The sequence below is a fragment of the Mesocricetus auratus genome, unplaced genomic scaffold (genome assembly GCF_017639785.1).
Source record: "Mesocricetus auratus isolate SY011 unplaced genomic scaffold, BCM_Maur_2.0 Super-Scaffold_100021, whole genome shotgun sequence".
NCBI lineage: Eukaryota > Metazoa > Chordata > Mammalia > Rodentia > Cricetidae > Mesocricetus > Mesocricetus auratus.
In genome coordinates, this window is record NW_024429202.1 from 18,599,841 (window position 1) to 18,612,152 (window position 12,312).

The 12,312-nt window shown below is 39.7% G+C and overlaps 1 protein-coding gene across 1 annotated transcript in view; it reads left to right on the top strand.

Annotated features, from left to right (window-relative positions):
* Positions 1 to 12,312, top strand: part of Lmbrd1 (LMBR1 domain containing 1) — an 87,711-nt gene that overhangs the window by 43,764 nt on the left and 31,635 nt on the right. Inside the window, exons 8-9 of the mRNA XM_005086518.4 lie at positions 4,462 to 4,587; positions 6,804 to 6,956. Of these exons, the coding sequence (XP_005086575.1) occupies positions 4,462 to 4,587; positions 6,804 to 6,956 (279 nt within the window). The remainder of the gene's footprint in view (positions 1 to 4,461; positions 4,588 to 6,803; positions 6,957 to 12,312) is intronic.

Genomic DNA, 12,312 nt, shown 5'->3' on the forward strand with positions numbered 1-12,312 from the left:
ATCATCTCAGTTTCTTCATGATGGAGATGGAATAATAGTCTGCAAGTTAGGTGTGATGGTTTAACTAACCAGTGTACTAAGTCTTAGAATCCACTGACTCCTTGTGAAATAGTTGTTGTTAACTTTGCTAAATATTTAGTTTTATATAAACCAAACTGCAATTTCTACTTCTGTCTTCTCTCTGTGGAAGTAAAAACATGCACAAAGCAATTATATCACGAAGAGTAAGGAAATGAATTATTCAAAGATGTGCAAGTCAGAGATGTATTCATAATTGATGGTTAGTTGGAATTGGGAGGATGTGGAAAGAGAATAAATATCATTTAAATAGCACTGAAAAATATGCTTGAAGCACAGTGAGATAATATTTCACACCTAACTCAGGGATCGGCTCAATTGACATTGACAGTGGGAAGGAGGAGAGCGTACGTACATAGCTAAGTTAGTTTGTATGGGTTTTTAGATGACATCTGCTATCTGATCACGTGCTTCCCTGGTAGAAATGGGCAGTAATCTCACCTTTTTAAAAGTCTAATCAGAAACTGCACCAATTCTTTTGAAAATTAATGAGTGCCTTTCGTGTAAGTAGGTAATTAATATTACTAATTATTGTATTTGTTTACAGTTGAGCTGCAAAGTTTTTCCAGCCTCATCCTGGGAAGGCTTGGTTGGTCTTTTGTGTTATATAGTGTGAAAGAAGGCATGATAGATATTTATAAAGCTGGAGGGGGTTTAATTTTAATTTTAGTATCAAAGTGAGATATTAAGACGTAGAGTATTTTGACCCTGAATATAAAGAATCAGCTAAATAGGAAATTCTGTTCCAGAATTTATAACTATTTTTTCATATTGAATTTACAGTCATTTCTATATCAATCAAGTGTGGGTTTCATGCACAATAAAATGGAAGTTCTTACTGTGTATCTCATATTCAAGAATTCTCTAACCTACTTTGTCATCTCAATGTGTGTGTGTATAAAATGTTATAATACTATATATGTGAATTTTATACGTATTTAGTTTAGAAGCTAGTTGATTATTTATATTTCACTTAGCTACTGACATTGTACTGTGTCTTAAGCATTAGCTATGTCATTTCATAGTCCGTTTTAGGAGAATGACAAACTATTTTAATCTGCTTATTATTTTAAGCTTAAGTTGAAAGGTGATCTGATAACTTTCAAATGTAACAAATGAACTCTCAGGAAATACATATCTATGCAGATATTGTAGATTTTCTTGGTGCCACCAAGTGGGGCAACGTTGAATCAAGATATTTCCATACCAGCCCAGTCTTAATCCCTTTGGTCATCAGTCCTCCCTCTCTGTTACTGGATTCCTTGAGTTCAGCTCAGTGCTTAGCCGTGGGAGTCTCTGAATGAAGGTTCTGTTTCCCGGACTCTCTGGCCATGGGATTGTAGGCTGGCACTCCCCAGATCTATGTCTAAAATCCATATATGAGAGAGTACATGCCATGTTTCTCTTTTTGTGACTGGGTTACCTCGCTCAGGATGGTTTCTTCTAGTGTCATCCATTTACCTGCAAATTTCAGGATTCCATTGTTTGTTTGTTTGTTTTTTCTGCTGAATAGTACTCCATGATACCTGGGATTCCAGCATGGGACTGATCAAGACCCCCTGAATGTGGGTGTCAGTGAGGTGGCCTAGGTAATCTATTGAGCCTTGGATAGTAGATCAGTATTTATCCCGGGTATACAAATTGACTTTGGACTCCCATCCAACAATGAGAGATGCACTCTCACCCTGAACTCTTGGGGGAGTGTCTAGGCCCTGCTCTGGATGAAATGACAGACTATGGACACCCCCATGGAGGGCCTCACCCTCCCTGGGAAATGAGGGGATATTGGGGGGGTTGATGGGAGGGCACGGGAAGAGGGGAGGGAAAGGGAGAGGGACCTGGAACTGACTTGTGAAGCAACCTTGCTTCTAATTTAAATTTAAAAATAAAAATAAATAAAAAAGATATTTCCATATCAAATATGATGAGTGGTGTGCTTAGAGACAAGATTGCTAACTGCATACTCATCAGGGAATCTTTAAAAATGTCCTTTAAGGTGCTCATAAATAATAAGCATACATTATCCTACCCTATGTACATTTAATATAGATTGTTTATTAGTGGCCATGAGTAATAAATGTAGTGCAATAATATTTCATGCTGTTGAGAACTAGTAGTCTGCCTGTTTTGGAGTATTCTATTTTCATGTTTGGGATCTGCTTTCAGCTTCTAACGCACTGTTCTGTGCATTTACATTGTTTTGCTGCTGTTTATCTCACCATTAAGGCAGTCCTTAAGTAGAAAAATGCTGCTTTGTTCTCCTCTGGTCTGTATGCACTGTTTCTGTGTCGTGCCTTAGAAATGCAGGTGGTAGTTAAACTCAGTATTTTATATCAGCAACGCATGTAACTCAAGGAAGGTGACTTCCGTAAGCAGGACTGAGTTTGCGATTGTGCTAGGGACACTGCCGTGTCGCGGCTTGTGTCTCAGCAGTTATAAGGTGGTCCGTGTCAGGGCACACGCAGACTTCACTGACAGTAAATGTGAGAAAATGGATGTGGCCTTATGAGGAAGGCCTGGGCTACAGCATGTGTTCCATGGGCTCTCGATGCATGGGACATGCTTGTTAATTCTACATGGCTTGTTGTTGAACCTTAGCGAAAATCCCAGAGGCTTGAGTTGGAAACAGTCTAAGGAGTAACATATATAGAAAATTTCCATTCTAAACTGAGCAGTGGAATATGATGGAAGAAATGTTTGAACTTTATACATAATGTTTTAAAACACTTTGGTTGTTGATTTATGCTTGGAAGCAAAACAAAACAACAAAAATTGGAGGCAATTAGGGCTAACCTAGAAGCATTTTAAACGCCTATCCCGTTAGACTTGCCATTTCCTAGAAATCCACTGGAGGGCAGTAGTAAGCAATGAAAGTGCTTTTGTGCATCCCCCCCCCTTCCCCTGAGATAAGAAGTTAAATTCAAAAGATTATTTAGAAACCTTAATGTTTTAAAATGTTTATTTCAAGTTTACCAAAATCTAAACATTCTAGTTAAATTTTTGATAAGCATTGAAACTTAAACATGCTACTTAGAAGCAAGCCAAAGCTGGGTAGCCAAGCCAGTGGTGACTGTATTGTATTTGCTACCATCAGTGAGACTTCCAATAGAGGTGCAGTGCCCTGGTGCCCTTTTTAAACGGGTTGTTACCACTGGAGTATTTTTATTTTCTAAAGGACTTTGTATGACACTATTTAGTAGTTCACACCAGCTCTTCTGATAAGTAAATCAGTGTGTATAAGACAGTAACTCCATGTGAAGAGGTCTCTCTTCTTAAAGGCCTTTAAGCAAGTGCTGTCCTCACAGGCAGATTATTTTATCATCGTAGTAAATGCTTTAGAATAAAGACAGGAGGAAAAAGAATTGGGACCTCCTCTGGACATATCAAACGGTCTCCGCTCTTGTTATTCGGCTCTAGCTTAGAAGCCTGATTAGCCAAGTTTGGCAGGCCAATAATGTTGACTACACATTGTTGTTTATTATAAGCTGGGCACATTTGCAAATCAGGGGAAATTTCTCAGACATGGTGTAATTAAGCTGGCTTGGAATGTGCCGGAGTTTTCTAATGAGGCAGGGCAGTAAGTGGCGCTCAGAGGAGGGCACTACATATATTAAAGAGTGACATAGCAGAGTTTGAATTGGGCCACTAGAGCGTTTTGAGACTTGTGGGGTAAGGTTAACAAGATGATGGCTATGCAAGATTGCTACAAGAACTCTAGCTCATGTTAAGAGATTAATAACACTCCTTCCTAACGCAATCCTAAGTGAGATTCAGAGAAGATCTCTGCATGTTAAAAATGGATGGATGAGTAGGACACTGAGGCTACAGTAGCAGTTGATGGTGCCATGTGCTGTTTCTCTCCTCATCTTCTGCACTGGCCCTCAAAGTACTTTCCCAGAATCCTCTCCTGTGAGAAGATTTTGGATGATATCTTCATGAGTCCTGGAGACTCTTAAAGGCTATTAATTAGAAGATAACATGGTCCGGTGTGGGCAGAGTATGATCACTTTGAAACAGCATAGAAGATAGACGTGAACTAGATCAGACCAGCAGAATCATCAGGCAAATGTATACAGCTTGGGCTTTGACAGCAGACTGTTAATTGGGAGCGTGTTGTAAATAATGACTAAAACAATATATTCCTAGTGAAGCGGTTCTGGAGTTAACTTGTTAAAGAACTCAGCTGCCCAGCACAGAATGAGGAGCCCAGTTCACGCCCCTTCCTGTCTACGGGGAGAATGAGTAAGGCACCATGGTTGTGTGCTTAGGAGAAATATGAGAAAGATTATATATTATTACTCTGAAGGACACCATTTTGAACCTGAAAACTGTGTAGAAGATGCTTTGAGTAGCTTTATTAAAACATGTACATGTTCCTTTCAGGCATATGGCATGTCAGCACTGCCTTTAAATCTGATAAAAGGCACTAGAAATGCTGCTTACGAACGCCTGGAGAACACCGAAGACATTGAAGAAGTGGAGCAGCACATCCAAGCGATTCGATCAAAAGTGAGCGCCTGTCTTGTCATTGGAAGCATAGTTACCTTCTCTGTGTCATCCGTCACGATCTGAGTTTGCCATTGACACACCCAGAACTTTTTACGTTGTTTGTATCCTGTGAGACAAATACTTCATGGAGCACTTCTCGATTCAGGGATGTGAGTCTGCTTCTCTTATCTGGGTGGGCCACGACACAGAGAAATGGGCATGCTGTTACATAACTAACTGGTTTTCTCCTTTTTCCTTTTTCATCTAGTGCTGCCTATTTTCAAGGGTAGTCTTCTTTTCTTTTTCTTTTTTTTCCCTCAGTTAATCCCCTTTAAAGTAGTCCTCAGAGATATCCAAAAGTGTGTCTCATCAAGGCTATATATACATGTTTTCCTAACTCAATAAATTCATAATGAAATTACCCATCAAAAGCCCAACTTTTATTAACATGATGCTCAAAAAGATTACTGTAACCCATACAGTACCCCCTTCTCATACTATGAAGGTCAGCTAGTCTGCTTTTAAGAGTCCCTGGCATCTTAAGAGTCCTAACACTGCTACAGTGCCAGACAGAGTCTTGACGAAGGAGGATACAGCCTCTTCTCTATGAGACCTTGTAAAATAACAGAGTCGGGTTAAAAATTCCAGCGTATGGTGGCATAGAGTAGATACTTCCGTGACAACAAAGAAGAACAGAAGGGGCAAGGAACGTGGGCAGGGACACCAACCTGAAGTCCCAGGTTTGGCGTCTAGGGCTCATGGTGGCAGCACCTCTTAAAATGAGCACGAGTGGCTCTCCTCTTCCTGCTCTATTATCCTGCTCTATTACAGGTGGCACGTGTGACGCTCAGTTTGCTTCCACTCAGTATCCACAGCAGTCTTTCCCCGGCAGATCCTCACCTTTGTGGCAGCTCCAGTATCCCGGGGTTTCCATCCCACTTTAGGCTTTGCCTTCACAACTCCATGAAGAGCCTGCTCAGGAGCTCTCTGTAGAAATACCAACCCTGATCCATGTTGCCAGGCCTCCATGACTGTCCAAACCCCGCTGTAAGCCTCATGTAACCTATTCTCGCATCCTACATACTTGCAAAACCATCATTGTGAGTACAGTACCACCTTCTGATGCCAGCCATGATATACCCTGGTCCCCTGAACCACATATGCAGTGGCCTCTGTGTATCTTTGACAGTCTGGGAAGGCACTTCCTTTGATGGTCATTTCTAGCAGAGTGCCCTAAAGGAGCTATCTTTCCAGACATCATCTTTCAGATGGATTTGAAGTATGGCTTCTCGGAATTCTCAATAGGCAGAGAATTGCCTTCTAGCCCCTTCTCTACCAGCTATCGTGAGCCTGTAATTGCTCTACAGTGGTGCTGTTCTCAGAAACACTTAGGACATTTGTCTGTATCCATCTCGGGCACAACTTTGAACTCCTCATGCTCCCCCAAACTCTTCATTGCTCCATCTGCATAAATCTAAGAAGACTGAGCAGTAGTCCTGTCCCAGTGTGAAGAATATTCTGTCTTCAAGCTTTCTTCACCACACAGTGCAGTCCTTTACTGTGGAGCTTAGCCTTCTCAAGTTTCAGTATCTGGGCAGAGCGCAGCCAAATTCTTTGCCAAAATGGAACCTGGATGGGCTCTTGCTGGCTTCCAGTTGGAGACACTGTTCCGCTCTGAAACCTTGAGCCCTGCTCCACCGTTCAACACTCGGGCCTTGTGAACTCTAACTAGAGTGGCCCACTAAGCTATGAAAGAGGTTGCTTGGTCTCAGGAGGGCCTGGCACAAACCATGGAGAGATGTTTATAACGGTGGGAGGCTCCTCCAAAAGATACTATCTTCATTTTGTTATTTCACGTTGAGGCTGTAGTAGCTAGCATGTGCTGGCGAGCATGTTTTGTGCCTTAATAAGAACAATATGGATGTCCCCCTGTTCTTAGTGTCTTCACATCTTTAAAATAGAGCCCCAAGAGAGTATTTGTTCTTCTAATAAAAGCAGTTGTGTTCTTTCTTCCTGCGTTCTGGGTTTGCTTTTATCGAATGCCTTCATGATCGCTATATCTGCAGCACGTATTAGGAACACTTCAGAAGCGTACATCAGGCTGCTCCTTTACATTGTTGGATCATGCATTTGCCTGTAGAGTGTCCAACTTTTTAAAAAGCTGCTGGATTGTTTTGTTAAGACTTTAATGATTTGAAAGAAAAAAAACACCCTTCATTTTGTTCTATTATTTGTAGAGCAAAGATGGTCGACCTTTGCCAGCAAGGGATAGACGAACCTTAAAGCAATGTGAAGAAAGATTACGAACGCTTAGGAAAAGGGACCGGCACTTAGAATTCATTGAAAACAGCTGGTGGACGAAATTTTGTGGTGCCCTGCGCCCCCTGAAGGTAAATGGAGTTTTAAAAAAATTACCCTCTCACTGTTTTGCAAGCCTGTATAGACCTCTTAAGGGAGATTGAATTCTCTCTTGGCAGTATTGCACTGTGGCAATTTAAGAGCATGGACTTTGGAGTTGAAATAATCAAGTTTGAGTCCCTGCTCTGTGATTTGGTAGTTTGAACAAAGCATGCAACCACGTACTCCTTGTAATGTGTCATTAGAAAACTCAAATGAAAGTAAAGTACTATAATAAGCTCTTAGCATGTTTTGTGGGTCTGTCCTGTGCTGTATATGGGAGAGTGTGGATGCATACTAGGGCGCAGGAACTCTGTCTAAAAGTAACAGATTGCCCTGGTAGATGAGTGTCTAGAGGCATGTAAAGCACTGTTAACGGGAAACCATTACTTTCTCCCTTTCTGAATCTGTTGTTTGTTAGCCTTCCATTCTTTGCTATGATGGTACCTGAATTTAAGGTAAATGATGGTGACTCAGACTGAGAAGTAACTGACACTGTTAGCTGCAGATCCAAGTTTACCTGTTCTATATCTGGGTGACTTTTAGACATCAGGGTTTTATACACAGTAATATACAAGTTGGAATTTATGGTGCACACTGCGTAGATTCACTCCAAGTAAAGTTAGCTGGGAAGTTAGAAAACAGGTTGGCCTAAATTTTAAGATAAATGTTTCAGACAGGTGTGGGGTGACATAGGTCTCTAATCCCCATACTTGGTAGACTGGAACTTGTGAGTTCAAGGCCAGCCGGAGCTACATGACGAGACTCTCAAAAACACAAAGTAAAACAGTGTTTCAGAGAATGCCATAAAAGATGGGTCAGACAGGTTGAATTTTGGCACTATTTTACTTACTACCATAAAAGTGCCTCTTTTGACATTTTAAAAATAAGAATATATTGTCCGTGAAATCAGGTAATTCTTCTAAAGTGGTCAGCTTTCTGACCATCTCTTAGGATGCTTGCTTGATTTTTTGTGTATTTTTTGTGGTGTTGCAGCTAGGATTCAGGACTTCTGCAGGGTAAGCAAGTGCTCTGCCATTGAACCTTGCACTTAGCCCAGAATGAAATAGTTAAAGGACCCCACCTTGGTCTTTCCTCCCACGGTGATTTATTGCACTAAAAATCTTAACTTTATTACTAAGTTCTTTGTAGCATCCAATGAACATTTATAATAAAATGCGATCTCTGTCATCATCTGCCTTCATGTGAGCACGTGTTTTTCACCAAGCATGCATGTAAATGGAGCAGCGATTTCGCTTCCTGACCACCCAGTCCCAAATAATCACACAGAAGCTTAATGTTAATTATAAACTGTTTGGCCTATTGCTTAGGCTTGTTATCTAGCTTAACCCGTTTCTATTAATCTATATATTGCCCTGTGGCTCATGGCTTTACCTGTGATCTAGTACATCTTGCTGCTCTAGCTGCTGACTGGCATCTGCCCCTGACTCCACCCTTCTTCTCCCTGTATCTCCGCTTGGATTTCCCACCCAGCTATGTAATGCCTTGCTATAAGCAGCTTTTATTATCAACCAATGAAAGCAACATATATTCACAGCATACATAAGGGTTATCCCACAGCACATATGTTTAAATCAATTTCACTAAGTGTACAGATCGATAGCTGTGTCGATGCATAGAACACCCACATGTCTCTAAATCCACCAGGTGTAGTGGTCTTTCACAGTTTAGTTTAAGCTTCCAAGAATTTCATAGGAGTGAAACAGAAATGACAGCTTTGCCACAGCACAGTGTCATATGTTTTTGAAGATTTATTTTTATCTATGTTCTTATCTTGTGAACACATGTCATGGGTGTACAAGCACCCCTGGAAACCAGAGGAAGCCTTTATATCTGTGGAGCCGAAGTTCCAGGTGCTGTGAGCCACCCAATGTGGGTGCTGGGAGTCGTCCTTTGAGGTCACGGGAGCACGCTTAACCACTAAGCCATCTCTCCAGCCCCGCAGTGTTTCTGTGTTCCGCCGTGTTGTTTCACTTTGTGTCATTCACTCAGCTTTACTGCTGGCAGTAATCTGCTGTGTCCATGTCACAGTTTGCTTATCTGACTTACTTCCTTTTTTCAGAGTAAACCTTTGTGCAAGCGTGGCTTTCATTGATTTTTCTTGGATAAATACCTTGCAGTAGAGATTTTCCGACTAATGTTTAATGCCCACCTTTGTGAGAAATGGTCCAAGTTTTTTTCCCCCATCAGTGGTCACAGTGGTTTTATTCATTTAATAGTGAGATCTTAGTTATGACATGTCACCGTCCCTCTTACATAGTGTTTTTGAGAATTGCTATTCTAAGGAATATAGCAGCTCATGTATTTTTTTTCTAATTTCCATTTATCAACTGGATAATGATATTGTTTTATGTGGTTGTAGATCTATAAAATGTGTATATAAATCTCTTGAACATTGTCTAAATCAGTTTTCCTCTTAAATACCTGTTTTAGTTAATAAATTACATTTATGATGACATCTCAATACGTACTACAGTGTATAATCATACTGAATTTTTCTACTGTGATGGTTTATAAATTCATTAAGAATTCTATGTCAAGGATTTTGTCAAATATATTCACTGTTGATATCTTTTCACAATTTGTGGCATTTTTAAAAAAATTAACACCATTGTACAAATACTCCTTGTATTTTGGTGAAATCCAATTTATTTATTCCCTGTTTGTACTGTTCCCAGAAATTTTTATAGTTTTCTCCTTCATTGTCTTGTAGAAATTCTATAATTTATCCCCAAGTTCAGGTCTGTGGTCAGTGTTGAGTAAATTTTGTGACTTAAGTTTATTTTTATACTGATGCCCATCTGCTCCAGCAAAGTTTGCATAGAGATTATCCTTCCCTCCTTGGACTTGGGCAGCTATCCCTCTTTTGGGATAACTGTCCGATATTTCCCGGCTCTGTCCCACTGGTCTGTGTGTCCTTGTGCTGAAGCTTCGTTAATGGAACTTTGTAGTCCATCATGAAGTCAGGCAGAAATTCTTTCATTTCATCATCCTCTTTCAGAGTTATGGGAGATCATTTCCATTTCCATGTAGATTTTAGAATAAATTCATAATTCTGTAAAGCACCTGTTGAAATGTCCACTAGGGTTATTCTGAATTTATAAGATCTGAAAGTAATTTGTGGAAAAGTGATATTTTCCCATTACTCAATTTTCTAGCTCGTGAACTATTTATATTTCTGTCAATGTTTATTATATTCACTATACTATCTTTAAAATAACTTGAAAATGTTTCTACTTCTTTTTATATCCTGTTGAAAACTGTATTATTGATTTTTAAATTTCAGTATTTATTACTCATTTGTAAAATTTTAGAATTTACCTTTTATCTTTCAACCTGGCTGGGCTGTAGATTCCTTAGAAAATTTTTGTTCTTAGTTGTGTTACCTACTCAAAGATCTCTACTTGTTCACTTCTAATATAAAGACTGTGGTTTGAATAAGTGTTCCCAGCAGGTAATTTATTAGATGCTTAGTGTCCAACTCTGGCACTTCTGGGAGACTATGAATCCTTTCAAAACTTCCATAGAAGTCTTGCCATCAGCACTGTCAACTTCCTGACAGCTGTGAGGTGAGCGGTTTGCTCCATTACATGTCTGTGACACATTGCCTTGTCAGTGATCAAATGCTTGAGGCTAGCTGACCAGGAACTAAACCTGTAAGCCAAAATAAACCATTCTTCCTTAGGAGTTTATTATGTCAAGTATTTTGTCATGGTCATAGACAATAGACTAAAACAGTGATGGGCTGGAAGATTCCCGGCTGCTATTTTCCCCTCTTCCAATTTTCCTATTGGAGACCTCTAGCACAATCGACTTGACATGTATTTCTATTCGTTATATAAATGTGTTGTTCCTGAATAGAGCTGAATTCTCACCAATATTCTGTTCCTTAGCTAGAAATAAGGCAGGAATGTCAGAAGGAAGTCCCTGGGGGATAGACATAGGTTTCAAATAATTTAACATATATGTAAGGAGAGAAACACACCTCTTTTTCTTTAAATGAGATATGAAAGTCATTAATTAGCACTTTGGTATTTGTCAGAAGTTGATGTAATTCAGAATAAGAAAACTACCTTTTGCTTAATATTTTTAAACATGAAGCATCTACGTCAGCCTTGTTGATGAAGGTCTAGATAGTTGGTTCACACATCTGCACTGCTCAGTGTGTGTGGAAAATATCTTTAAAAGTTTCTGACGCTTTACTTACTTTTTAAATTATTCTCTTTGAGATAGGTATTCACTATATAGTCCTGGCTGGCATTTAACTCACTATGTAGATCAGTCTGTCTTTAAACTCTTAGGAATCTGCCTGCCTCTCCCTCCCGAGTTCTGGGATTACATGCATGAGTCATCTTGCTCAAATTACATTCTACCTCAAAGTTTGGTACTAACATTGCTTTTTCGCTCTAGTCTATGATCCATTTGTTTTAATGATAAAATACATACTCTGAAATTAAGAGATTTTTCTGTCTTCCTCCCCCCCCCAAAAATTGATTTTTTTTTCTCCCATGAAGACGCCTATTGAGCTTGTGATCTCGTATATCCGTCCTCTCCCCAGCATTTGTAAACCTCTTCTCAACGTGTGAGGACTTTGAGCTTGGGCTTTGCAGTTAGTCCTGAGTTCCGTCCTTGCTGTCACCTCATTGGCTATGTACCTGCTTGCTCCTTCATCCTTCTGAGCCTGTTTTCTTGTCTTTAGAATGGAGTCATACATTTGTTTAATATGGGAATTAAATGAAGTGATTTATGACATATACCCTTTGTTTCTGATGCTCTTGCTACAGTTGTATATACAAACTTTTCAACTGTTAAAATACAACAGTGGTACTAAAGGTGATTATTCTGTTATTGAGACAAATTGTAAAAGTAAGCACTTAATTCAAATAAGTTAGAGACTCCTGTAGTTATAACCTATATATAGTAACAAAATATTTTTCTTGGCATGCAATCTAATGTTCATCAATACTTAAACTCTTTTCTGGAAAAAACAAACAAACAAAAAATAGGCTTAAAGCTCCAACAGACTCACCGACCCGAGTAATCTATGTCTATTTGTTAAATATAATTTGAGGTTCTTGTTATTTCTGTTCAGAGTTACAATATTTTTATTAATGTATTTTTTACATTCCAATCCCAGTTCCCCCTCCCTCGTTTCCTCCCACTTCTTCCATTCCCCCCCCCCCTTCCCATCTGCTCCATGAGAGGGTAAGGTCTCCCATAGGAAGTCTATAAGTCTTTTCCATCTCATTTCATCTCATTGAGGCAGGACTGAGGCACCTCCCTACCCCCCACACCTCTGTGTCTAGACTGGGCAAGGTATTTCGCCAT